General features: G+C 41.7%; 1 protein-coding gene across 2 annotated transcripts in view; it reads right to left on the bottom strand.

Moving 5' to 3' along the window:
- CABLES1 (Cdk5 and Abl enzyme substrate 1) overlaps nucleotides 1-25,924 on the bottom strand; it is a 78,125-nt gene extending 52,201 nt beyond the window's left edge. The window contains exon 1 of one of the 2 annotated variants that reach the window (XM_072998850.2): nucleotides 24,793-25,924. In XM_072998850.2, coding sequence (XP_072854951.2) covers nucleotides 24,793-25,541 — 749 coding nt within the window. In that variant the 5' untranslated portion in view covers nucleotides 25,542-25,924. The remainder of the gene's footprint in view (nucleotides 1-24,792) is intronic. The other variant, XM_020785738.3, reaches the window with a different exon arrangement.
- Nucleotides 25,925-27,242: the final 1,318 nt, after the last annotated feature.

The raw sequence follows: 27,242 nt of genomic DNA, 5'->3' as shown, positions 1-27,242 counted from the left end.
CTCACCATGTTATTTTTCTCACATACCAGATATTCCTGTTATTTTTTACATCATGGGCTGTTGTGCTCTTTGTAAATTAAGACTCTTTTATTTTGATAGAATGTCAGTGTGGTAGTCTGTCTTGTGTAACTGGCTAACATACTGACAAGCCACAGTATGAAATATAAACTATATAACAACAGTTGCTGTTTTAGTTAAAACCTCTCACGATCCATTAAATAAATCATGATTATACCTATAAGCCACAAGTCATATTCCAATGAAATAGTGTATAAACATATATTGCATATATTTCCACACAAATACATATGGAAATACCTAGGGACCAAATAAATCCAGTTATAATTACAGTCACACAATGGATAAATGAGGCAGCTCTTCATGTTAGCATTTCATCCTTAGTTTCAAAAAACTAGAAATAACATTGGCTCCTTGCACAAGAACAGTGAAATTCAGGCCACTGGGCACATGGTAAGTTAAAAAAGCAAAGCAAACCTTATGACCTTGAATATCTTGTGCCCACTCATCCAGTCCTGAATATGGCTACCACATGGATTCAACCTTACCAGTGCAAACATCATTTTTCCAGGCATCACTGTAAGCATTTCATGCACTGAGAGCTTTTTAAAACAAAAACGTATGCCAAAATATCTTGTCCTATGAACTGTTGTGGTTATAACACCCAAATCCCTACGGCTCTAATAATACAAAGGATAACATCACATACCCTACTTCCATTCCAAGCTCCTGTTTACAATTATGTTGTGTGGAAAGAAAACATCAGAAATAAAATTGAATGGAATTAAGAACAACTTTCACAAATGCAGTTACATTTCAAGACATCTTGTAGACCTTGTTCTGATCATGAGCCACTTGCATGTCAGTACATATGGAATGCAAACACAATATTATGGATACAAACAGTTTAGTTTAAGAAATCAAGCAAAGTCCTATGGATGAATAACTCACCCCCTTGGCCAAGTCTGTCACATATATTAGGAACAGCGCACATATTTTCTTCTGCGCCTTCTGTTGTAAGAACTGCCTTTTTTTGTGGAAGCTAACACTGGTGGGTGGTATGCGGTGCCAATATTTTGATGCACATGTTCTACACAAGCAGGCAGCATCCTAACTATATGAGTAAGAGTTCACCACAAAGAAGCCTGCTTATGTAATCTGAATTAAATGTGCTTACACATGTTCCATGTATATTTCTATATAAATCAGCTACATTAAATAGATGAAAAACCAAATTTGCCAGAAAGTTCAGGTAGCTAGGGAAAGAAAGAAATGTGACCATCTAGCCCCACACTTTGCTATAGACTGGTACAAGGGTACAAATGAAGTTTCTAACAGTTTTGATGAAGGGATACTTTGTTCAAATCTGCTTCTGTGACTCAAATCATGTAATGTGTACAGCCAGTCTTAAGTACAGCTAGGCAAGCCTTCCGAGTAGAGAAGGACATGAACGGCCAGTTTCGCAGTTCGTGCCGGTTCATTCAGTTGGCAGAACAAGTGTCTGGCACTTCCCAGCTGCACCTCCACCAGCAGGACTGGGAAGTGCTGAACATCTGTTTGGCTGATAAACAAACTGGCACAAACTGCTGAACTGGCGGTTCATGCCCATATCTACTTCCAAGCAAATCATATACAGTCGTGTCCCGCTCGACAATTACCCCGCTCTATGATGAATCCGCTTTACGTTGAAGTTTTTGCGATAGCTAAACAATGTTTTAAATGGTTTTTTTTCGCTGTGCAATGATCGGTTCCCTGCTTCGGGAACCGATTTTCACTTTATGACGATCAGCAAACAGCTGATCGTCGGGTTTCAAAATGGCCACCGGCTGAAGAAAATGGCCCCCGCTATTTTCTAGGACGGATTCCTAGCTTTACAGGCACCGAAAATGGCCGCCATATGGAGGATCTTCGCTGGACAAGCAGGTATTCAGCCCACTGGAATGCATTGAACGGTTTTCAATGCGTTTCAATGTGTTTTTTTTGTTTGACAACGTTTTCGCTCTACAGCGATTTCACTGGAACAAATTAACATCATCAAGCGAGGCACCACTGTATCACATAAGTGATTCAAGCCAAGGATAAGACATGTAGAAACACAGCAGTAAGTGGGTTTAGAGCAAGTGGATATATTTGTATAGTCTGTCCCACTTCTTATGAGAGAATGCTGCTTTAGCCGTTAAAATCAAGGCCTGTGCCACTATGGCATCTAAATAACAAACAGAAGATGTAGCTGCACATGAAAGCATTACATTATTTTACCTTCAATGTAATTAATTTTACATATGAAATTTACAGTTGCCTTTCTAACTACACAAAGGTACTTAGAACATCTGTTATATATCTCCTCACTGTTGTATTCTGTACCCTGGCCTCAAGCTGAAGGAGACACATAGGGAGTTACGGAGCACACCACATGTTCTACTGCCAAATTAACTGCAGTATAAGAACTAAACAGAAGGGCAAAAGGTTCATTAATGTCACAAAACAACATTTCAAGGGTTGTTTTACAATGCGAACATGTTAATTTTGCTGGGGAAAAAGGGAAGACTTATTGAGCACTGAATCACTCGACATAGCCAGCAGGGATGGCTGAGGGATGTGGCGCCAAGGGAAGCCCGGAAGGAAAAAACAAGAAACTGGGCCTTCTTGGTGGTGGCCCCTCGGCTATGGAACACCCTCACTACTGAAATTCGGCTGGCACCCTTGCTGGGCATCTTCAAAAGCCAGTTGAAAATTTGGCTATTCAAGCAGGCCTTCCCTTCAGTCAGTTAAGTGACTCTTATTTTAGTTTCTCTTTTGATTTATGCCATCTGGAACTATTTATTTTAAATTAACTGTTAAATATTTTATATTGTTTTTAGTATATGTTGTGAGCTGCCCAGAGTAGACTATGTCTAGATGGGCGGCATATAAATGCAATAAATGCAATAAATAAATAAGTAAATAAGTAAATAAATAAATATACTAGCTCTGTGCCTACAGAATTTTATCTTTGTATTTGCAGTATCATATGGAAGGTCTGATTTACCAACAACATGACCTTGCTGAAGTAGATAAAACCACAGAACTGCTTGCAACATGCCAGCCTTTCGTTATCAGTCATATTTTAAAAATGTTTTAATAGCTACCAATGTGCCATCAATCCTAGTGTCCCATCTTCTCTTAATGACCCAGCAGAACTTAAGATTTATGTCCTGTTTTTATGGGAGCAGAGACAATGAATAACATTCCAGGGTCATTAATGATATTTGGTCACCTATACATACCTTCAGCTGAAAACATAATTACAGCACATCAAATAATTACAATCACGCTTGGTCAAGCAAATAACTCTTGACAGAAGTCACTAACAACAGTGTTGACCACAGTGATATAAGTCTAATAAAATTTGACATTTCAAATCCACAATTAATTGCATATAGTTTTTGGAGAACTGATCATGCAAGAAAATCAGTGACAAGAACTCACACAGATGAATCTAGGACATCAAATGCAGTGGAATTTAACAACTATCATTTCTACTCTGTATGCTACTTCAAACACTAAAACATCCCAACTGTTTTTACAAGGTCAAGTATATGAATACACCTTATTGTTTAGCCCTTCAAAATGTTCTCATAGTAATACTATCATCCTTGCCAATGTGATCCAAGAAATGCTGCAGGGCTGCTCAAACAGATTACCTAAGTAAGCATCAGGAAATGTTAACAGGGAAAAATGATTTCAAGTCAGTCATGTGCCTCTAATTACATTACCTTATTGAGAACAAGCTGAAACATGAAGGTAGAAGATAAAGGAAGACTTGTATGAGAGAGGGGTGAGGAATATAAATTCTGATCCCTATTTTCTTTTGTTTGTAATTGCTTCTTGCGCATACGCCAAATATGCACATACTCTGTAATATAATGAAGAGGACCTTTCATTCAATAGAAATCAAGCTATTTTGTCCTAATATAGTGTGATAGGACATCTGGAAGTTGAGTCATGACAACTGGACTCCTTTCTTGCTAGGTTGAAACATTTTCCTAATTATCCAAGTAGGATGAAGAGAGTTGGTAGGGGACCACTGATATATCCTACATGTTGGTTGCACTTCCCCCTGGTCTGAATAGGTTCTTGGAAGGACAAAGGACTGGAAGTGAAGGCTAATCCCACTTCTGCAGCCCTTCTCCACCCATTGTCCTGGTTCGTTAACAGTGGTCTTTCTGGTGTGTGTGGTCCTAATCTTTCTGGGAAGGAATGAAAGGCCAGCATGATAAATAGGAGACAGATTGTATCTAAGGACTCCACCACTGTTGAGTGAGGGATTTTCTATATGCACATGTATGGCCCCCTGACCCCTATCTCAAACCACCTATCTTCTGGGTCTAAAATAGTACATCTAAACAAACAAACAAACAAACAACAACACATCTTGGTCATCAAATGAGTGTTCTTTGTCCTCCGAACACTGGGAGCTCTACGTTGGATAAAACAAACAGCAACTAACAGGATAATGGCCCAGCACAGGATGGGCAATGGCTCAGGACCACAATCGGCAGCATTCCTTCATTTGAAGAACAAAGGACATATGCTCTGCTTCATCTTGGAGAACTCAGTTCTGGTTTAAGACATGCTCTTGTGAACAGCCAACATCTGACCTAGTATAGCTCAGCAGGTTAGAACACCAGGAGTAGGAGTTAGAATCCTCATTATACCTCCTGGGAGAGGGCCCAAGATCCCCTGGATCACACAGTCGGTGACTGTTGGGCTTATGTGCTTTCTCACCTGTGGGGCCTTGGGCGCACCACATGGTCCCAGAATGCCACCAGGAGGAAGGACTGGTAACCCACTGCTGAGTATTTTATACCTAGAATCCCCTGGGAAGGTTGCCATACATTGGAACAACCTTGACAGCACACACTCATTACTAATTAAAAGACCATGGTGAGGAAGGATCCTGCTTGACAATCAGGCAAGAAAGTTTCTACCAAGTGGCAGAGTTGCTCTTTTCTTTCTGCATTTTCTAGAATAGTACCATTTTCTAATAATTTCTGGGTGACTAGGACCTTTTCTGTTCCATCCATTCTGTCAAGAGCCACATCTTTCTCTAACCCTCCCGTTTGAGTTGCGAATGGGAAAAAATGTGCGGGAGGCGGGGAAAGTGCGAAATGTGAACTTTCAATTAACCGTTTGCCAGCAAAGAGCGTGCTTGTCTGCTTCCTCGCTCGTCCCAGCACTTAGAGAGTGGATAGGGAGACAGTCTTCAGACTGCCTGGTACAGTGCTGTACGGAATGTATTTTAATTTTTTGGCTTTTTTTTAAAAAATGATTTTTTAAAATTTTTGACATTCTTTTTTTAAGCAGAGAGACTGCCTCTTCTGGGTGAGTACACTCTATATTTTTACTTTACTGTATATCCCAATGAGCCCCAAAGGAGATCAGAAGAGCTCCCTGTCTCTTCCCCAAATACTTAAGTATGGATCTCCAGAACATGCTTCCATTCTGTAAACCACCTTCTTCCCCATTTCTGTGTTCTGTACAGTAATCTAGAGTCCCATGTTTTCCACAAGGTAGACAGGAGATATGAGAATGACATGGACTTTATGCAACAGTGTTGATGCACACTTCTTGAAAATCATCAAGCTCGCCTTTACATTCAATTACTTGAGATAATAGCTGAAATGATGGCAACATGATCCACTGAAGCAAAAGGACTTCTGAGGAAATAATTCAGAGCTTGGAGTAGTTAATTTTATACTACAAACCCCAGAATCATTGATCAAATATGGCCACTGGCAATGCCGTCTTGAAGTTCCATAAAACTGAAGTTCCAAAATGTATGTTTCCCAGGCTCAGACAGTGGGGAATGGAGAGGAGACTGCAGAGACCTATTCATCATCTTTCCACTTATTACCAAATGTAATCAATAAAATATCACTGTGTTTCCACATTATGTAGTGCTTAACTACACAGATGTGGTTCTGTGTAAGCTGCGTTGTATTCCTTTCTATGGGTAACACAAAGATAAATAAATATGAATGCAGTGAAAGGAATATAATTTGCTGAGTGAGAATGAGATCATCCTTCTAATCACTTCTTAGGCTAAAGGCTGGACAGAGGAAACATCATTTTATTAAATGCTGTGCAGGAAGAACCAAATATTACACTATGAAACTTTATATTGAAATTACAATGGTAAATTTTACAATAAATCATTGTCTAGATTTCCTTGTGTTTCTAAATTAGAATCAGAGAAGTACAAAACAATTAAATAATAATAATAACAACAACAACCACCAACACCACCTTTGAACTGCAGAGCTGGAAGGGACCCGATGGATCATCTGATGCAGTCCCTTTCAAGGAGGCACAGTGGGGAATTGAACTCTCAACTTCTGGCTCCACAGCCAGAGACCTAAGCCACTGAGCTATGCAGCAGGTGCTGTGAGAATTTCTCTTTTCAGCAGTCAACTTTTCCCTTGCCAACAGCTGCACACCTAGTTGTATTTTACAAGGCTGATTAAATTAATAACTGAAGGAATAGTTAAAGTCTACAGTCTCCATTCATAAAGTTTCAGTTGACATTCTTTCCATTCTCCCACTATATGTTTTTTTTCTCCAGAAAAGCATTTCCTAGATTCATAAACAGGGCTTGGATAGCTCAGAGAGATAGAGTGCTTGGCAGTGAAGTCAGCCCAAATTTTAACTGTACCTGGTAGAAGAGGACCAGCAAAAATAATCTAGATCAGTGATTCCCAACCTCGCGTCCCCAGATGTTCTTGAACTGCAGCTCCCAGAAACCTTTATCACTAACTGTGCTGGCCAGGATTTCTGGAATTTACAGCCCAATAACATCTGCAGAACCAAGGTTGGGAACCACTGATCTACAGTGTGCATGACTGCCAGGATATGATGTACTTGGGCAAGCTGCAAAGTCCCAGAGCCCCCTTGACACATCTTTCACCTCCATCCTGCTTTCACACACTAGACTAAAAAGAGAGAGCTGCTTCTGCATCAGCAACTTCCCTACATGTATCAAAATAACAACAACAAACCATGCAGACCTTCCATAATGCCTGCCAAGACTTGCTAAAATATCTGTAGCCCCGTGGAGGATACCCATGTCTTAGTTCTGAGGAAAGAGGTTTACATCAGTCCCTCTTAGGGTGTTTGTTTTTCTTTTTTTTCTCCTGTCACTACTTGATCTTTATTTCTCTATTTTTATTTTCCTGTCTTTACTTTTTCATTTGAGTTTCTTCTTCCCATCTTGAATAATATCATTACTGTTGCTTAAATTGTTGTTTTAATTGCTTTTATGCTATTTTATTGTAAGCCGCCCAGAGTATACATTGTCTAAATGGGCGGAGTATAAATTGAATGAATGAATGAATGAATGAATAAATGAATAAATAAATAAATAAGGAGAGATACGTAATCCCCTTCTTATTGACTGACTGACTGACTGACTGACTGACTGACTGACTTAACATCCCACACCATCTGGCAACCAGGCCACTCTGGGCAGCTAACAACAATATCAGCAATAATATTAAAACATGATAAAAATAGATTAATACATAATCAATTAGGGTAAATTAAAACAGGCAGTAATGAAGGTAGTAAAAAGGGGTGATGGAGAGGATGGCAAAAAGGAGGCTGAGATCTTCTGAATACACCTGGAAAACTCTCAAAGGGTTACCATATGTTGGAATTGATTTGACAGCACGTAACTAATTACTTTGATTCACAGATATACTTTTCCTTGCTAATTGATTGGACACCAATCCAGTAGTACATTCATGTGAACTTCTGTACAAGCCAACTTGCTTTCCTTGGGCAGAAAATAGTAAATTATGCAAAGCCGGAGTGTTATAAAATTTAAAGCTCACTCTTGAGAAATACGTGGGACAGGAAGCAACAGTTAGAACTGGATATGGAACAACTGATTGGTTCAAAATTGGGAAAGGAGTACGACAAGGCTGTATGTCACCCTGCTTATTTAACTTATATACAGAATACATCATGCAAAAGGCCAGACTGGAGGAATCCCAAACCGGAATTAAGATTGCCGGAAGAAATATCAACAACCTCAGATATGCAGATGATACCACTCTGATGGCAGAAAGTGAGGAGGAATTAAAGAACCTCTTAATGAGGGTGAAAGAGGGGAGTGCCAAAATGGTCTGAAGCTCAACATCAAAAAAACTAAGATCATGGCCACTCGTCCCATCACCTCCTGGCAAATAGAGGGGGAAGATACGGAGGCAGTGACAGATTTTACTTTCCTGGGATCCATGATCACTGCAGATGGTGACAGCAACTACGAAATTAAAAGAGGCCTGCTTCTTGGGAGGAAAGCAATGACAAACCTAGACAGCATCTTAAAAAGCAGAGACATCACCTTGCCAACAACGGTCCGAATAGTCAAAGCTATGGTTTTTCCTGTAGTGATGTATGGAAGTGAGAGCTGGACCATAAAGAAGGCTGACTGCCGAAGAATTGATGTTTTTGAATTGTGGTGCTGGAGGAGACTCTTGAGAGTCCCCTGGACTGCAAGGAGATCAAACCTATCCGTTCTGAAGGAAATCAACCCTGAGTGCTCACTGGAAGGACAGACCCTGAAGCTGAGGCTCCAATACTTGGCCATCTCATGAGAAGAGAAGATGCCCTGCAAAAGACCCTGATGTTGGGAAAGTGTGAAGGCAAGAGGAGAAGGGGATGACAGAGGACAAGATGGTTGGACAATGTCATCGAACCTACCAACATATATTTGACCAAACTCCGGGAGGCAGTGGAGACAGGAGGGCCTGGCGTGCTCTGGTCCATGGGGTCACGAAGAGTCGGACACGACTTAACAACTAAACTACAAACAACAACTAGAGAAAAAAATGTGTTTGGCAAACCTCACTGCCATCACAATATGCTATGTATAAAGTGAGCCTCTAGGCTCTGAGCTTTCTGACTCAACTGGCTTAGATTTATATTTTATTAGACCAGCTTTCCCAAAGCTACTGCCCTACAGATAAACTGGCATGTAACTCTTGTGCTGGCAAACAATGAGGGGAGCCATAGTAAAAAGGAAGCACCTTGGGGAAGACTGAACTCAGCTGATAAAAGAAAAAACTACTATGTGGAAGATCAAAATTTGTCCATCTGTATTTTGAGCTTTTCCCACATATATATACCTATAACTTTTATCTTTGTCTAAATTTGTCATAGTCCTTTCAATATACTCTCTATTGCACCAAAACCAGAAATCTTTATTGACAAGTATCCTCCAGATGCAAAACAATTTAAACATCTTACATCACAGTGGCAGATGTCTTATGCTTCTTTTTTCAGTTCTTGATTATGAAGCCTCCAGCCATCTGGCACTATCTCTTGATATTTATTTACTGTATTCTACTTTTATGTTATGGATCAGTGTTTTCCAACCTGGGGGGGGGAATCATGACTCCCTTGGGTGTTTTTGGGGGGGGGTGTTCCAGGTCACCTTATAGGTGTTGTAGCCATTCTTTAATATTTTTTTCCTTGACCTTTCAGAATGTGTATGTTAGCATGTATGTGTGTATGTATGAGAAACAGGCCCTTTGGGGGGGGAGAAAGAAAACTCTTCTTTCTGAGAAGGGATGGCTTTACTTTGTTAAAATGCCTTTTTATGCAAATGGTGCAGGGGGGTCACTGGTTACTTGGCTATTATAAAACAGGTTCATGACTCGAAAAAGGTTGGGAACCACTGTTATAGATGGTATTCAAAGTAACATTATGACAACTGCTTACAAAAATCCAACCACTACAGCACAATTATAAAAGGGCAAATAAAAGACTCAATATTATACATTAAACAACTGACATCCCATGCAGAAGGCTAAATGCTTCATTGCATTCTAGATTACAAAAATGCTAATTTGAAAATATAGAAAGAGGTTATGAAAATTATGCTGAAATCTCTATAACTTATTTCTTTGCAATTACTTATCTTTTGGACTTTGCGAGTAGCAAAGTCCAACAGACCACCAGGAGATGTTCCAACGATTATTGGAACTGCAACAGAAGGTGTCCATCTCCGGACTAGATCAGATGGAAAGCTCTTTAATCTCTCTAGCTTGAGAGTGAAGACCAAAGTCCAGCTGAAATGCATGCAGGACTTCCTCTTCACCGATGATGCATCTGCTGTCACCCATTCTGCTGAAGACCTCCAACAACTTATGAATCATTTCAGTAAGGCCTGCCAAGACTCTTCAGCCTGAAGAAAACACAAGTCATGGGCCAGGGCGTGGACTCATCTCCCTCTATTACCATTACCATACAAGAATTGGAGGCTGTTCATGACTTCGTGTACCTTGGCTCAATTATCTCTGACACTCTCTCCCTAGAAGTCGAGCTGGATAAATACATTGGCAACCATGTTCTCTAGACTCACAAACACAGTATGGCTTAATAAGGTGACGGCATATACCAAGATCCAGGTCTATAGAGCTTGTGTTCTGAGTACCCTTTGTGCATGGAAGGAGAGGAAGTTGAACACGTTCCATATGCATTGTCTGCAACACATTTTTGGTATCATCTGGCAGGACAAAGTTCCAAATAGAGTAGAACAAGCTGGATTTTTTAGTATGCATACATTACTGAAACAGCGACGTCAACGTTGGTTTGGGCATGTCGTGAGAATGGCTGACAGTCGGATTCCAAAAGATCTCCTGTATGGAGAATTAGTGCAGGGAAAGTGCCCCAGAGGGAGACCACAGCTGCGATATAAGGATATCTGGAAGCGGGATCTGAAGGCCTTAGGAATGGACCACAACAGATGGGAAACGTTGATATCTGAGCGTTCAGCCTGGAGGCAGGCGGTGCATCATGCCCTCTCCCAATTCGAAGAGACACTTGTCCAGCAGGCCAAGGCAAAGAGGCAGTCTCAAATGAGCAAAATCAGGGAGCTGGGCAGGAGACAGATTGTACAGTATTTGTCTTCAGTGTGGAAGGGATTGTCACTCTCGAATTGGCCTTCTCAGCCACACTAGACACTGTTCCTCTATTCAGAGCACGTTACCATAGTCTCTTGAGACTGAAGAATGCCTACTTACTTTTTCCACAACTAACATTTGTATTCTGCAGCTGGTGTACAGAATTTCCTCAGCAGTATAACTTCATCCACATTTACCAACCTCCAAATCTGAAATATGGCCAAAACTATGAAACAAGAGTGAGAACCATGTGCTGGCTGATGCTGTATGTTAAGACCAAGGGAAACATTAACTCATTGCAGATGCCTTTTTCCAACCACACCATTTGGGATATGAATCCCAACCTGATATCCTCCAGATGTATTTGAGTACAGCTCTCATTACCTACTGCTCATGTTGGCTACATATACAAAGGTTGGGATAGGCACTCTAGTATATTCTTCAAATAAAATACCCAAGCAAGTCATTATGTAAGATAAAGTAGCTGACTGGATAGCTCAGCAAGTTAGGTATCTGGTTGCTGAGCGTAAGTTGGGAGTTATGTTCCCCACTATGCCTCTTGAGAGAACAGCCAAACTGTGTGGCCTTGGCCAAGATGGAGAGTCCCAGGATGCTCCTAGAAGAAGCAAACCACTTCTGAGTACTCTCTGATGAGAAAACCCTAAAAAGGGTCACCATAAGTCAGAGTTGACCTGATGACACCCAATTAATTACTATTATGGAAGATGTGCTTTTACACTTGAAAAAATGGGCAAGATCTTGATTTTAAGACTTTTTTTCTCCATTTATTAAAAAAGGCAGAGAAAGGGCTGGAAAAATACAGTTTGAAAAGAAATCTGCTAAATGGCAAAATATATATAGTCCCTCCGCTCTAACTTTGGTGCTGTTGAATGCCAGGTCTGTATCCAATAAAAGCCCAGCTAACACAAGATCATATTCTGGAAAAGGATGCAGATTTGGCTTGCATAACTGAGACATGGATGGGTAGTGAAGGGGGTGTACCCCTGTCTCTTGCCTGTCCCCCCGGTTATGCTGTCCAGCACCAGGATAGACCGGAGGGTTGTGGGGGGAGTTGCCATTGTTATTAGCTGCCTAGAGTGGGCTAATAGTCCAGATAGGCAGGGAATAAATAAATAAATAAATAAATAAATAAATAAATAAATAAATAAATAAATAAATAAATAAATAAATAAATAAATAAATAGTTTATAAGGACACCCTTGAGGTTGTCAGGCTATCTGCGGTGGTCATGCCAGGCCTAGAGGCCTTCCACGTGTCGATTGGGGCCAGGGATGGCATTGGAATCTTGCTGGCATACCGTGCTCCCCGCAATCCAGCCACCTCCCTACTGACTTCGTCCCCGCGGCTCTGTTCGGATCCCCAAGACTGATTGTCTTGGGTGATTTCAACATCTTGGGTGATTTCAACATCCATGCGGAGGTGGAGGTTACTAGTCTGGCTTTTGAGTTCTTCGAAACCATGGCTTCCTTGAATATGTCCCAACATGTTAACAGCCCCACACACATGGGTGGCCACACTCTGGACCTGGTTTTCTCCACTGAGCAGAGAGTGTGTGGCCCGATGGTGACTGGCCTTCGGTTGGTCCCCTTGTTGTGGTTGGACCACCACCTGATAAAGTGCAATCTCATGCTGGCCCTCCCTCCCCATGGGGAGCTGAGACCTTTTTTTATGGTCTGCCCTTGCAGGCTACTGGATCTCATTGGATTCCAGGATGCCATGCGTGGAATTCCAACTGATCTGGCTGGCGATCCTGTCGAGGCCCTGGTAGATGGCTGATATGCTGCCGCTGCCAGGGCTGTAGACACGACCGCTCCTAAATGCCCTCTCCGGCGCAGAGCCCGACCAGCACCTTGGTTTAATCAGCAGCTGCAGGCTATGAAATGGCATAGGAGAAGGCTAGAGAGCGTCTCGAGGTAGAACCCGATAGAAAATAATTTAAAAGCTGCCAAGGTCGTGTCTAACCTCTACCTTACTAAAGTAGAGGCTGCTAGAAAAGCTTACTTTGCTGTCTGGATGAACGAAGCATCCAATCAGCAGGTGGAACTTTTTTGTATAGTATTTATTTAATTTATATCCCGCCCATCTAGTCAACTGACTACTATGGACGGCATACAACATATAGAATAAAACAATTTAAACTATAACAATGATATAAGACATCATAATCAAACCAATTCCAGATGGAAAAGATGAAAAGAGTAAATCAAGTAGTGGTTGGAGGGAAGGCCTGCCTAAACAGCCAGGTTTTCAATTGGCTTTTAAAGATGCCCAGCGAAGGGGCCATGTGGATCTCCAGAGGGAGATTATTCCAAAGGTGAGGAGCCACCACCGAGAAGGCCCGGTTTCTTGTTTTTTCCTTCCGGGCCTCCCTTGGCATTAGGCTCCTCAGCCTCACCTCCTGGCTAGATTGAGTGATACAGGTAATTTTGGTGGGAGTAGGCACTCCGCTAAGTATTGAGGCCCTAAACCATTTAGGGCTTTGTACGTAAGCACCAAAACTTTGAAATCGGTGCTGAACCAAATGGGCAGCCAATGCAAAGTGGCCAGCGTGGGAGAGATATGATATTTTCTCACACCACTAATAAGTCTGGCCGCCACATTCTGCAGCATTTGAAACTTCCGCATCAACCTCAAAGGTAGTACCACATAGAGCACATTACAGTAGTCTAATCTCGAGATTACCAGCGCATGTACCAAAGTGGTGAGCGCCCCAACATCAAGATAGGCACGCAGCTGGGCTATCTGCCAAAGATGAAAATAGACGGAGTGGACCACTGATGCCACCTGAGTCTCCATGGTGAGCGCCGGGTCCAGATGGATACCCAAGCTCAGGCCAGGCGGCTGAGTGGCCTAATGCCAAGAGAGGCCCAGTGGGAAAAAACTGAAATTGGGCCTTCTCGGCAGTGGTCCCTCACCTCTGGAACAACTTACCTGTAGAGATCCATCTGGCTCCCTCGTTGAGGGCCTTCAAGACTACCATGAAGATATGGCTATACAGACAAGCCTTCCCTACAGCCATTACCTAACCTATCTCCCCTTTTCTTTCACGTATCTTGCAGTGTGCATAAGGCATCTCTGTAATCGGTTAAACACAGTTAGAGAACTCCCATGGCCAGGAACTCTTTTCCTAGTCATAGAAGCTCTGTGACAATGCAAGTGGCATGGTGATGTTCGATGGCAGGGCACACCCACATTCCTCCCATCAATTTTGCCCTATACACATTCAAATGAATCCCTAAATAGGGTTATTTATATAATGATGCATTTGAATATAAATACTAGCGATAAGTGTTCTTGTATGTGTGCATGAATGTGATAGTTTATTTATTTCTTGTGAATGTAAGTACAATTCAAACCCAAACCACATTAATGATAACCTTGTTAAGTATAATCTAGTATGTAATTACCTTAAACTACAAACACAAACAGAAAAGCCAAGGAACTCTGGCTGATTATAGGTTTACAGCAGTTTCAGAAAGCTTTGTGAAAACAAAAATATGCACTGCAATATGTCTTGCATGATATGCTAACAGAAAGTGATTGTATTACTTACCGTATTTTTTGCACCATAAGACGCACTTTCCCCCCATAAAACAGGGGGGTGGAAAGTCTGTGCGTCTTATGGAGCAAAGAAAACAGATTATATTTTCCTGTTTTCTTCTCCTAAAAAAATGGTGCGTCTTATGGAAAGGTGCGTCTTATGGAGCGAAAAATACGGTAATTTACAATGAACAGCACAGATCAAGCCAAAAATGGCTATTCTTGCAACTGGATGTTCTAACTGCACAAGCATTAGAAAGTCAAAATACACAGCCTAATATATGATCGGGGGGAGGGGATAAAGCCCTATTCCTTTTCTTTTTAATTCTCCACTATGTCTAATCCTCACATGACTCCTCTTTGATCATGTCTATATAATGACTGACCTTGAGTTGAGCTAATGTCTTTCATCAAGCAATTTAAGTGCTGCACTTACTCATATTGGTGATAAGGCATGTCTACCCACAAGACATTTAGCTGGGGCTTCCCTATTTACAGAAAGCAGAAGGTCACACCTGAATAGCCAGTCCTGCCAAGAACCTGCATATTCATTTTACATCTGGGTCACATAGAAGATTGAAATTCAGTAAATGTAAGTGAAGAGTGGGAATAACCTAATGGTTATGTATATCATTATGTCAGTCAGTCTTCTAAGTGGGAAATGCTACACTCATCATCACCTTCTAACTGGATTTCTCCTCTTCAGGATTTCAGTGAACCAGCCACACCCTCTTCCAGTATGGCCCAATCTGCTCCCACCCCAATCTGGCCCAGCTTGCTTGCCTGCTTGCTTTCTGGATACCATACATTCTTGTCATTTACGTAAACGCAGCAAACTCTGTGGATACTTCCAATTCAATGATTCAAAAATAATCTCTGATTTCCCCACCCCCCAGTTTAGCTGCAATTATTCTTTTGTATTTGGATACTATACTGTATAAACTTGCAGAGAAAGTTCAATGACACTATATGCATAAAGCGAAAGCCACTCTCTTTGGTCCTTGTCACTATATCATATTCATCTCAATGTTCTAAAAGTAATAAATATTTCATAGTTACCGAGAGACAAACTCTGCCCTAGATTACACTCTATAACTGAAATGAGTAACTAAGGAAACAAAATGAAAATGGGAGCGAAGTTGAGATCTTCCTAGAAATTGGTGAAGTTTTTATATTCCTTTTTTTACAGTCAAGATATGACCACTCCTTTGTGTTGTTTTTGATTCTGGAATGAAAATGTAGACAAAATAAATAAAAAAGGCTCAACGTGAAAGAAGAAACAAATCATGTCAACAGAGCAGCATTTAAAGTCAGATGACAAAATTTTATTTTTATGAACCCACGCTCAAATGCACAAGTCAAGAAGGTCTGAGAGGAAACAAAGAATCAAGAGTAATTTAAAGTCTATAAAGTGCATTGCCAGAATCACATGAGAGCATGCAAAAGCCAAAATAAACTAATACAGTGGACCCTTGATTTACGGAATTAATCAGTATTGGAACGATGGCTGCAGGTTGAAAAGTCTGTAGGTCAAGGCTCCATTGACCTACAATGCATTGAAAACCAATTAATCCGTAACTGGCCGTTTTTGTTCCATTTTGGATTTTTTTTCCCGGTCTGTAGGTCGATTCTCTGACTGCAAGTTGAACCTAATTATTCCAGCCAGAGAAGTCTGTTACTCGAAAAGTCTGTAAGTGGAGCCGGCTGTAAGTTGAGGGTCCACTGTATTTCATTAGGATACTCTACTGGCATGGCTGGTTCTGCCAGGGAATTGCTATCTGAGCAGAAGTTGTTCTGCATCCAGTTTGCCTGCTCTGAATACAACTCAAAATGTGAAGGATTCCTGAAGGTTAAAGAATGATTTGCATTATGCTTTTCAAATGAAAACAATCATTTTAAAAAGTCAGATTGCTAATTGAGGTTGGTTACAGGGATCACAGAAACCCTGTTACAGAAGCAGATCCATTTCCAGGAGCAATTCAAAGTGTTGATTTTAACCTATACAGTATCAAGCCCTAAATAGCTTGGGCCCAAGTTATCTCAGACCACATCTCCCTTTATAAGCCCGCCTGGGTTTTAAGATCTTCACGGGAGGTCTTTCTCACAGGTGTGTTTGGTGGGAACATGGGAGAGGGCCTTCTCTGTTGCTGCTCCCATACTCTGGAACTCCCTCTTACCGGATGGCAGGCTCGCTCCATCTTTGCTATCCTTCCACAAGCAGGCAAAAGAACTTTCTCCTCAGGCAGGCTTTCCCTCAGTGACAAGCTGCCCAGGAGGTTTGTTTGTTTGTTTTTAATGGGATTTATTGTGCTTTTGTTGCTTTTAAGTCTGGATTTTTTTGGTAATATTTTAATCTACTATTTTTACTATGATTAATTCATTTTTAATATTATAATACTTAATTGTTTTTAGATTTTAATATCATTTTTGATGATGTAAGCTACCTTATGGCCTTTTTAGGAGAAAGCACGGAAAATATTTTGGACCAACTTTTCACAGAATACAGTCCTAAGCATATTTACTTAGAGAAGCCAATCCTACCAGCTGCACAGGATTTCGTCACTAGCATGTTTACGAAGGTATTTCACGGCTGCCAAAAGAAAAGTTGCAAATAAATTTTAAAAATGTAAAATCACATGAACACTGGAGTCCAAGAGGAATAGGGAAAGATGATCAATAGAAAAGAAAGCTTGTTTAGGTTTACATTCCAGATTCGACTCTTCCACAGAAGGCAATCTAGAAAAGCTGAGTACACAACTCTGTGGCATGAAGGGATGTTACAGTGTCCATTAAGTATATACCCATAAATGTGACCTCAGCAGTTGGTGCTGGAATATGCCAAAACACTGAGCCCTACAAGTTGGCAGAACAAAGCATTACACAGAAGAGGAAGGAAGAGAAATGCAGAGGAACAAGTTTTGTGAAGGAAAACTCATGTAATTTTCTCGCCAAAACTGGTGTTGCAGCTTGTGGTGTCAGTTAGGCAGCTGTGGAGGGCTGAAAATCAGAGTTCAGCTGCAAAGCGGGGGGGGGGGGATCTGAGTTATCCAGCTGGGATGTAAAGAAACCAAGCAAACTAAATGCACTTTCCAGAATCTAGCAGGCCAAGCAATAGCATTACAGTACTTGGGATTTGTTTATAAGTCTGGAGATATATTCTGTGTTTGAATGTATTCTGTGTTTCTGTGCTTTGTGTGGTTGTACAATGGAGGCTTATATAATTTCACTGTACACATGTTCTGCATTTACACTAAAGGTTACTACTACTACTACTACTACTACTACTACTACTACTACTACTACTACTACTACTACAACTACAGCTGGTATTCTGAACAAAAAGATGCCACATGTAGAGTGAATATCACTTTTGGGCACCAGAACTAGTAATGTATGCATAACAACTTAGTCACTGTCAAATGAAAACTAATGATATTACATCAAAATAACAGAAAATCATTCATACCAATGAAATGCCTGCAGTCTAAAGAATGCCATTTTGATCACATGTAGTTATGAACGTCAGACTGGTGATTTATATTTCCATTTGCATCAGATAGCTGGTTAAGATGGTAAAAGAAGAGACATAATAGCAGCTCATTATGGCTGTTAATGTTCTGAAAAGTACACAGAGAATTCCACTGATTTCACAGGCACAGTTCCCAGCAGAAATCAGTGACTACAGTTAGACTATTTTAGAATATTTTTTTGTTTTGTAAATTGGCAGCAAAGGCTTTCACTGAAATTGATTTACAACTGGAGCAGAACAGACAGCTCTTTTTCATAGTATCTACATTAAATTAAAGAAATCTAATACATAGAGGTAAGGCAACTTATTTGATATTTTTACTTACATAATTATTTGACTGCATAAGGAGTCTTCTGCTACATGAAGTGGGCACACATGTATATTTACTACACCCTGAAGTTGCACACGGCCTCAGACTTCGGCAGAGCTGAAGAATGGGGCAAAAGACTTTCACCTCTGCCTTTGGTACAACCATGTGCAGCAAGGTTCCCTCCAGATACAGTGGTGTCCCGAATAGCGAGGTTAATCCGTTCCGGATTAACCGTCGCTATGGGGAAACATTGCTATACGGAACGGAAAAACCCATTGGAACGCATTAAACTTTGTTTAATGTGTTCCAATGGGGCCCAAAACTCACCGTTCTGCGATGTTTCCCCATCCGGCTGCCATTTTCGCACCCTCGGTAAGCGAGGGCAGGGCGCAAAAACGCTGCATGTGGCCATTTTGGGTGTCCGGCAGCCATTTTGGAACCGCTAATCAGCTGTTTTTAAAAAATCACTATGCGAAAATTAGTAAGCGAAACACTTACCGATCGTCACAAAGCGATTTTAGGCCATAGAAAGCATCGGTATGCGATCGCATTAGCGATCCCAAAAAAGGGATCGCTATGCGAATTTGTCGTTAAACGGTGTGCTCGTTATTTCAATGTAAACGTTTCATCAGTCACAGATAGGAAGGGTATTTGTGAGTTAACATATTTGACAACGTGATTTCAAACAACAAAAGGTGGTCAAATTGTTAGATAACATTTGGAAGTTAAGCATAGTGAACCCTAGCTTCTACAGATAACTTCTATATTTTTATATTTTTTTCTCTGTAAATCCGAAAGACAGGAAAGCAGCAGGGTGGGTTTGATTTGAATCAAATTTATTTAAATAGTTGTTTAAATAGTGATTTATTTCAATTAAAAATTGAGGTTTTATACCACTGAAATAAAAAGGATTTTTGATGATTTAAATAAAAACTGATTTTTAAATTATGATTAAAATCATTATTTAAATCAATCTGGTTTTTAAAAATCATTGTTTTTTATCTACTCCGGAAAGCAGCGAGCATTATGCAGAAAGAGAAAGGCAGTATGGGAATATTAGGCAACACTAATATGAAGAGCCCTGCCAATCTCAGAAATAAAACTGGATTGAAATGGGTCCACAATAATCAGTATTCATCAAGAATGTTTGGAGGTGCACAACCACCACCACAGAGCATGGACAGAGTTCCTACTCCAGTCCCCTGAAGATGGCGGCCACAGAGACTGGTGAAATGTCAGGAACAACAACCTTCAGAACACTGCCAAAGAGCCCGAAAAACCCACAACCACCACCACCACAAAGTTTGCCCAAGAAAACATATATTTGCAGTTGGACAATGCAATACTCCTAGGGCAGTTTTTTTAGAAGGCTTCACAGTCTTCTTCTAGAAGGCTCATATAACTACACTCTCTAACTGATTCCAGCCTACGCTTTACACTGAAATACTTAGCAGTATTTTGTTAGCAGCCTGTTTAGAAAAAGGACAGCACATGCCACATGTTAAAAAAAGCAGCACAAAACCAGTATCTCAGTGAATATAATAAATCTGTGATATGTTCTTAAGGCACACAAAGTAAAATCAGGGATAGCAATTCTCCAGCAATGTGAAATAAATGAAGGCCGTGGGGTTTCCCACTGGCCCTAAGCATCTTCTGCTATTATTTTCAAGTAGCAATCAGACACAGTCTAGCATTTAAGCTTTAAACACTATGCTATGAACTGAGCTGGGTCTACAGACAGAACAGTTGTTGCACACAGACTTCCTCCTGAATAGGTATGCACAGAATTGAGCTGTGATCTGCATATGAGATTGTGTAGATTCACACCTGGTCCTGAATCATTTGCAGGGGTCCGATCAACTGTGTCCTTGCCGTCATATTGTACCATAAACCTCACCCACCACTTGAATCCAAGACACTTTTCAAATTTCAATTTGCCCCTGGGAGCCTAAAAATGCTTGAAGCCGCTTAACTTTAAAGGTATATACAAGGTGGTGGGTGAGTGTAGTTAATTGGCAAAATGGCAGTCTGCATTAAACAAAGAAATAATACAGAATACTATGACCAAAATCCTGTTGTTTAGTGTAGTAGTAAATTACACTAGATAAGTTCCAATGATTCAAATCGACCTACTCTAACTGTGATTTATGTTAAAATACGTATGTCACAGTTAGGGTAGAAACCTACTGTCATGTGACTAAATCCCAGAAAAAGCAATGGAAACAGTTGGTCATATCCAAGCCTGTCTTAATCACAACTAATTTAAAGCAGACATGTGTCACACTATACCACGGCACTCTAGCTTTTGCCAAAGGCCAGGTGACCACATGCCACTGGGAGGTGGCACCCACAGCCACTCAAGAAGGGAACCACAGCATGGCAGAGGCTAATATAGCCTTTCCATCAGCTACAGCAGCAGCAGCTGCAGAAGTCAATAGCTGACTCCCTTCTCGGTCAGAAAGATCACATGTCTCCATGTCCTGAAGCACTGAAGAGATCACGCCACCTACATCCATTGACTAAAAGACTTCTAAGGATTTGAGAAGTACATCTCTGTGCATGTATAAAGACACACAAAAACATTTGATGAGTGATTACAAATATTTGCAAGCTCCTCTGGCAAGCTACTAGTTGCACATTACTCTAACAGAAAGGCAGGATATACATCTGTCTTCTAAATCGATGAAGAAAAACTTCAAAACATGGCTCCTAGAACACTGCCACTGGAGCACCACTAAAAACACATAAAACGAGAAGTAATTATGGTTTTCTTGTGAGAGGACTAATCAAAATCTTCAAGCTTTAAGAAGCACAGTCAAAACCGTTAGGGGAAAAAAAGTCACATAATAAGGTGAGTTGGGAGAACAAGTGAAACAGCAGAACTCGTAACTGTGAGGCAGTTTGGCATCAAGGACGAAAGCAAAGTTTCCATCAATGAAATTAGTTCCATTCTGCTGTTAAGCTCAGTGGGTAGAATAAGACACATGTGCATTCTTCTCTCCCTCTCATATCAAGACAGATACGGTAAAAATAAATGGTAGTCCCTTGGAGGGAAGATAGGTGACAATTGAGACAAATAGTAATTGTCTCCTATTGTGCAGTATATCTGAGTTTTCACTCTGTTACTAGGATGGGTGTTTTGGCTTTATTTTGTATTTTTATTTCTTTATTTCACTTCCTATCTTAACTCTCTCCATTTTGTGCTTATAAAACATAGGCTGTTGTCTTTTTCCCACCGCTTGTCTCTATGCTGCTTGCCATATCTTGTCCTTCAACTGTGAAGAATTCACTCTGAAAGATCTCCACAGGACAATTCATCAATAAATGCATCCCCATCATGTCAAAGAAATAAACCACAATAAACAGATACATATGCAGAACTAAATTTGCATACTATATAATCACATATTAGAATAATTAAAATTCAGATTTGTCTTTGTATGCCTCCACATAAAGGGAAATAGTTATTATCAAAACTAACGGGACCCTATGGATGTTCACTTGACTTGTTATTCCCTGTACTCAGATCAGCTAGACTATTAACACAGCTCAAACACAATCATATGATTTCAACTATAACGCCTAAATGGTCCTGTGGCAGCTGAATGCCCACTCTTCTGTTAATTATTTTTGTTAAGGTCTAATCATGTTCAAAACATTTAGGAGAGTTTGAACAGCCAGTTATCTGTGCAGGATTTGTCACTTAAGCTTGTTATTTATTCATTAATCCCTCCCTACAAGATAGGGCTTTTTTAAAATCTTTCAACTGGGTAAACAGAGTGCTTCCACTTTAAACAAACATGCTGTAACAGCTTCCTATTAAAGAGAGATCGGGATTGAAGAACAGAATGGGAGTTAAGGGGTGGTGCATCAGCTGATGTGTAATGCAGGACAAAACAAGGTAATAAATGAAGGGATTAAGATATCAGATTTTGAGGCGGTTCATGGACAAAAGAAAATACTGCTGATTAGTAAGATGCACACATTACTTTAGATAGTAGCCTGTCAGATTCACCACCTGGACCCAGCAACGCAATGCCCACCTGGTTCTAATTATTTTTGTTTCAGTCCTTGAGAATGAAGAGTCTCCATTCATTCCTTAATGAAGAGGAATTTTTTAAATCTCTGCATAAAGTACTAAATCCCAATGCTGACATCAGTGCTATCAGACGGACAAGCAAAGTGAAGAGTATTAGGTTCTGTATCATCACTAGCATTCTCTTTGAGTGTGCAAAGTTTGAACAGCATTTCTCTATACGTTTGTCTCATGGAAGGTGTTCCACCTATTATGAAAAGCCATTATTAAGCAGAAAATAACAGTAGGATCTCCTCTGGACATTGAAACAGCTTGCTATGGCTCTGCATCTTAACTAGAGAGCTAAACATCAAGAATTAAGAAAGAGGGATGTGTCCTTTGGACGCCTAGTAGTCAACAGCATTTATGATTTTAAAACATATCTAATGCTATTTTAGAGGCATGTAACAAAATCTCATCCCAATGGAAAAGCAAACACCTTCCGCAGCATTTATTTAAAACCACATGCATATTTATGCTTGCAAACAAACAAAAAAAGGTAAGCCAGTGCCAGGTTTTGAATTTGTAGCAGGGATGCCTAGAACAAAGGGATTTTGCTTGGGTTTCATGTTACAAATTCACCTCTTCATCCTCAGGAAGGTGATGTCATTTGATCTTCAATCCATCTAGCAATGTTCAATCCTTTGGCCTGACATAGTGCTGAGTAATGTCCTACTACTGTACGTTCAATAAGATAAGTGTGTTTACTATTGAGGTATTACCCATAGGCCAAAAAAAAAAAAAATGAAATTAACAGTACAGTAATGGATATCCTGATACAAATTTCCGAAATGCAATCAACCTGCAAAAGCTTGCCTGAGCAGAGAGTCACACAATGCTTCTGAAGAGATATTCAGGTTTATGCTTTGTTAAGGAATTAGGTGGAGTGGGTGCTAATGTGATAGATCCACATCCTCCGCCCTCCACCCTTATCCTTTTACCTGCTGGCAAAATCATTTTTATTTAGGTAGGCCATCAGCATGTAAGCTCATATGCTGTCTAAAATGGTGCAAATTCTTACAAACTAGCTATATATTTTTATTGATATGCTTTTATTTATGCTTTCCACATACTTCTTTTGATGTTATGTTTTTAATCAACACAAGTAGAATCTGGATAAAACACATCGATACAGCTCCCACTCCAATACTTCACTGTGCAACTCAAAGGTGACACACAGAAGCTTTCAGTAAAGCAATTAAAACAATTATTCTCTGTTATTGCTCTAAACCACACTAAGACCTTACTTCCACAGACTAGAACAGCACAAAATTAAATCTTCCAGACCAAATCACACACTAGCAGTACACCCTGACTGTGAAACCACCCTTGTATCACCAACAGAATTTAGTGCACTTTGTTTGCTTCCGTGAACACAGACAGGAGGGTAGCAACCCCTCCTGCTATCAAAGAGGAAATTGTGAAGTGACATGTGCATTTGTTGTCACTCTGCATCTTGCTTCTTCACTTTTTACCATGTTTAAGACACCTTCATTTCAAATACTCACCCATGTAAAGAACTTGAAAATGCAGTATAATCCGGCTGAATTCTCAAATGTGGACATTTTGCTAGGATCTATTCAGATCCAAATAGAAAGGCTTGATATATACAGGTATTTAAATATAAATAAACTAACATTCCAAGCAAGACACCTGGGAAGCAATCTAGTTCTCAAGTCCAGACAGATTGTGCCACGTGGGGGAGAAACAAAGCAGGTAAACTTTGAAATTGAATTTAAATTTAGTACTTCAACATAATGCTTAACATTTGTATACAGGTAGCAACATACCAGATGTTGTTCAGAATGAAGGTGGAGGAATCTGGGCCTTAACAGTTTACACATTTGGGTGGCTTAAGCAAGGAGTGTACAATGTGATAAGCACTAAACAATGTGGTACAATCTGTACATATCATATCTTGTATGTCTTACAAAAACATCTCACATTTGTACTCTTAAGCTCATTAGTCCTAAGGAACAACCCACAGTTCTGTGCAAAACAAGGAACAGGGTGGTCCTTCTATGGATAGAGATGAGCCAAGCCCATAGGCAAAGGATCAATCTACACATATGCATTGACAGGTAATATAGGTAGAAAGAAAATAAACTCTTGATTGCCAATGGAGACATCTCATTAAAGGTGTTCAGGAGTCATTATGACTGCCCACAGTTATCTGTCTATCGATTCTCTCCTAATGTCTTCGTCCAGAGTTTTGGCTAGAGTTTCACTTTAGAACCTCCTGGCTCTTAAAGGACATTACAGAGCGAAATGCCTTGGTATGTGCAGCTTGGAGATCCCTCCAAGGCCCTGGCGGATCCCCTACGCGGATAAAGTCCCCCCCCCCCTCACTTACCGGGACCTCTGCAGCTCGAAGGCGCTGGTGCCCACCTGACCTTGCTCCAGACAGCCATAATTCTGCGGGACGGTTCTAGCGAAGGCGACGGGCAGGATTCCCTGAGTGAAGGAGTTGAGGCGACCCCGGGTGCCGCTGGCGCAGGGGGTTCCGGAGGAACCCAGGAAAGGAGCCGGGCCCGGCACCTGCACGTCGGCGAAGGCGTCTTCGTCCCCGTCCTCGTCTTCCTGCTGCTCGCCTGCCGCTCCCAAGGGGCCCATCGGCCTGGCGCTGCAGCTGCTGCTGCTGCTACTGCTGTAGGCGCTGGGGCAAGCCCCGGGTGGTGGCGGCGGCTGCTGCGGTTGCGGGTGATGATGGTGCGGGGCGGGCGACTGGAAGGCGCTCAGGCTCTGCCGAGTCCTCGCGCTGCTGCTATTGCAGGCTGCAGCCGCCGCCGCCGCCGTCCTCGCAACGGTCGCAGCGCCGAGCTCGCTCTCTTCGCCGCCGCCGCCGCCGCCTCCTCCGCCCTCCTCGTCCTGCAGCACCGGTCGCCCATCCAGAGAGATGTTGGTGAGGAAAGACAGCGCTGCCTGCCTGCGCCGGGGGTCCATGCGCAGCGGCGGCGGCGCCTTCCTCAGGCAGGGCTCTAGCTGCTGGTGGAATGTGCCGCTGCCGCCGCTGTGGGCACTCCCAGGGCTGCTGCTGCTACCACCGCCGCCGCCGCCGCCGCCGCTGGTGGCGGCAGGAGCAGGAGCCGCCGCCGCCGCCATTGTCTGTCGCGCCCGCCCGCCCGCTCTCGGAGCGGGCAAGAAGGAGAATGCTGGCGGCAGGCTCGGGCTCTCAGGCGGCGGGTTAGCAGCGGGCGGCGAGGCCGGGAAGCCGGGACCCTGCGAAGAAGAGGTGGGCTTTGGGCTTGGGCGGCATGTTTTCCCTCCTTCCCCCTCTGGCTGCCTGCATGAGGAGAGCGCCCGAGGTCGGCCGCCGCCGCCGCCGCCGCCACCCTCACCGGCAGCCCCCTTCTCTTCTTTTTGCTCCTGCCTCTTTTTTTCCCCTTTCTTCTTCTCTCCTGGGCCAAAGTTATTAGCATTTATAGGTGCCCTCGCCCCGCCGCGCGCTCGGTGCAACAACACAGCAGTCACGTGTGGAAAACAAGAGAGCTAGGAGGAAAAACAAAAGCCCCAGCCAGCAGAAGGAGGCGGATAAAAGGGGAGGAGGATGAAGAAGGAGGAGGAAAAGAAAGAAGAAAAAAGAGGAGGAGGAAGGAGCAGCTAGAGCTAAGGAAGCTCCTTCTGCTTTTCTATTTTTCCTCCTTCCCCCCCCCCTGCGCGCTTCAGTGGGAGGGCTGCTGCGGAAGGAGGAGTCTGCCTGCACAGCACATGCTGTTGAGGTTATGTTAAAAAAGAAAAGGTAGGCAGACTCCTAGAAACTAGTGGGGTGTGGAGGAAAAGAAACGTGGCTCATGGTTTCCTGGCAGGCACTTCTGATTCCTTCAGAACAACAAGGTTTTTAAGTTACTTCTCCGCTGTTGCACAGCACATTAGCTTGTCATGGCTTGCTGGACAAGTTTTGGCCCTTAAATTTCGTTCTCTTTGAGGCCCTTTGTGCAGTTCCTGTTGTTCTGCATAGAAGGTAAAGGGGGACCCTGATTCTTCTGTTCAGGGCTCTGTTAAATCCTTGAGGAGGGATATCAGATCAACTTTTTATTCATCCCAAATTGTTGATCTATTTCAGCACAAAGAGGTTCTCAGTATAATTTAAGGGCTAGGTCAGTTGCCAGTTATTTTCATGTCTGGAAGCACTGGAAAGAAAAAAGGTAGGAGGAACAGTTGGAAAGAGGTTTGAGAAAGACTTCCGAAGGCTGCTCCAAAGTTTCTTATATAAATTGGTGTGGTTTCAATGGTGCTGCCCACTCCCTTCTGTAATATAAATGCAAGGAAACAAGAGGCAGCGTTTTCTATTGGCAAAATAGTTGGATGGAAATCTGAAATGCAAAATCAGCAGACTGTTTTAAGATGCGGGGTTCCCCCCCCACTTCAATATTATATGGGAGACTTAAGACTTTGTTGATTTGTAGTGAAACAAATGCAAGCTTTTGGCTCTTTTCTCCAGATTTCTTTACATTCAAGTTGAGGGGTGTTGCCATCAAAACTAGGGATGGAAAAATCTGTCAGGGTGCAGTCTTACATGCCAAAAGGACATCACTTGCATAAATTCTGCTGTTATTTAAATCATTTTATAAACTTTTGTTTACATGGGTAATATTGATTCATCTGGCCAGGCAGTAAGGTTTTTTTACCACCCCGCCAGCTTGGCTTCTTAAAAATGATCCAATCCCTGTATCACTTCAGTCCTTATTGTTTTAGCACATGAGAACATTGCTGTCAATTTATTTACTTTACAAATGGGTCAGTTTTTTTGGGGCGCCGTGACCACTGCCTTTTTTTACCCTTAATTTTTTTAAATGCTTAGTG

This window comes from Pogona vitticeps, chromosome 4 (genome assembly GCF_051106095.1).
Source record: "Pogona vitticeps strain Pit_001003342236 chromosome 4, PviZW2.1, whole genome shotgun sequence".
Classification (NCBI taxonomy): Eukaryota; Metazoa; Chordata; class Lepidosauria; order Squamata; family Agamidae; genus Pogona; species Pogona vitticeps.
This window is presented reverse-complemented; position numbering and strand designations above follow the sequence as displayed.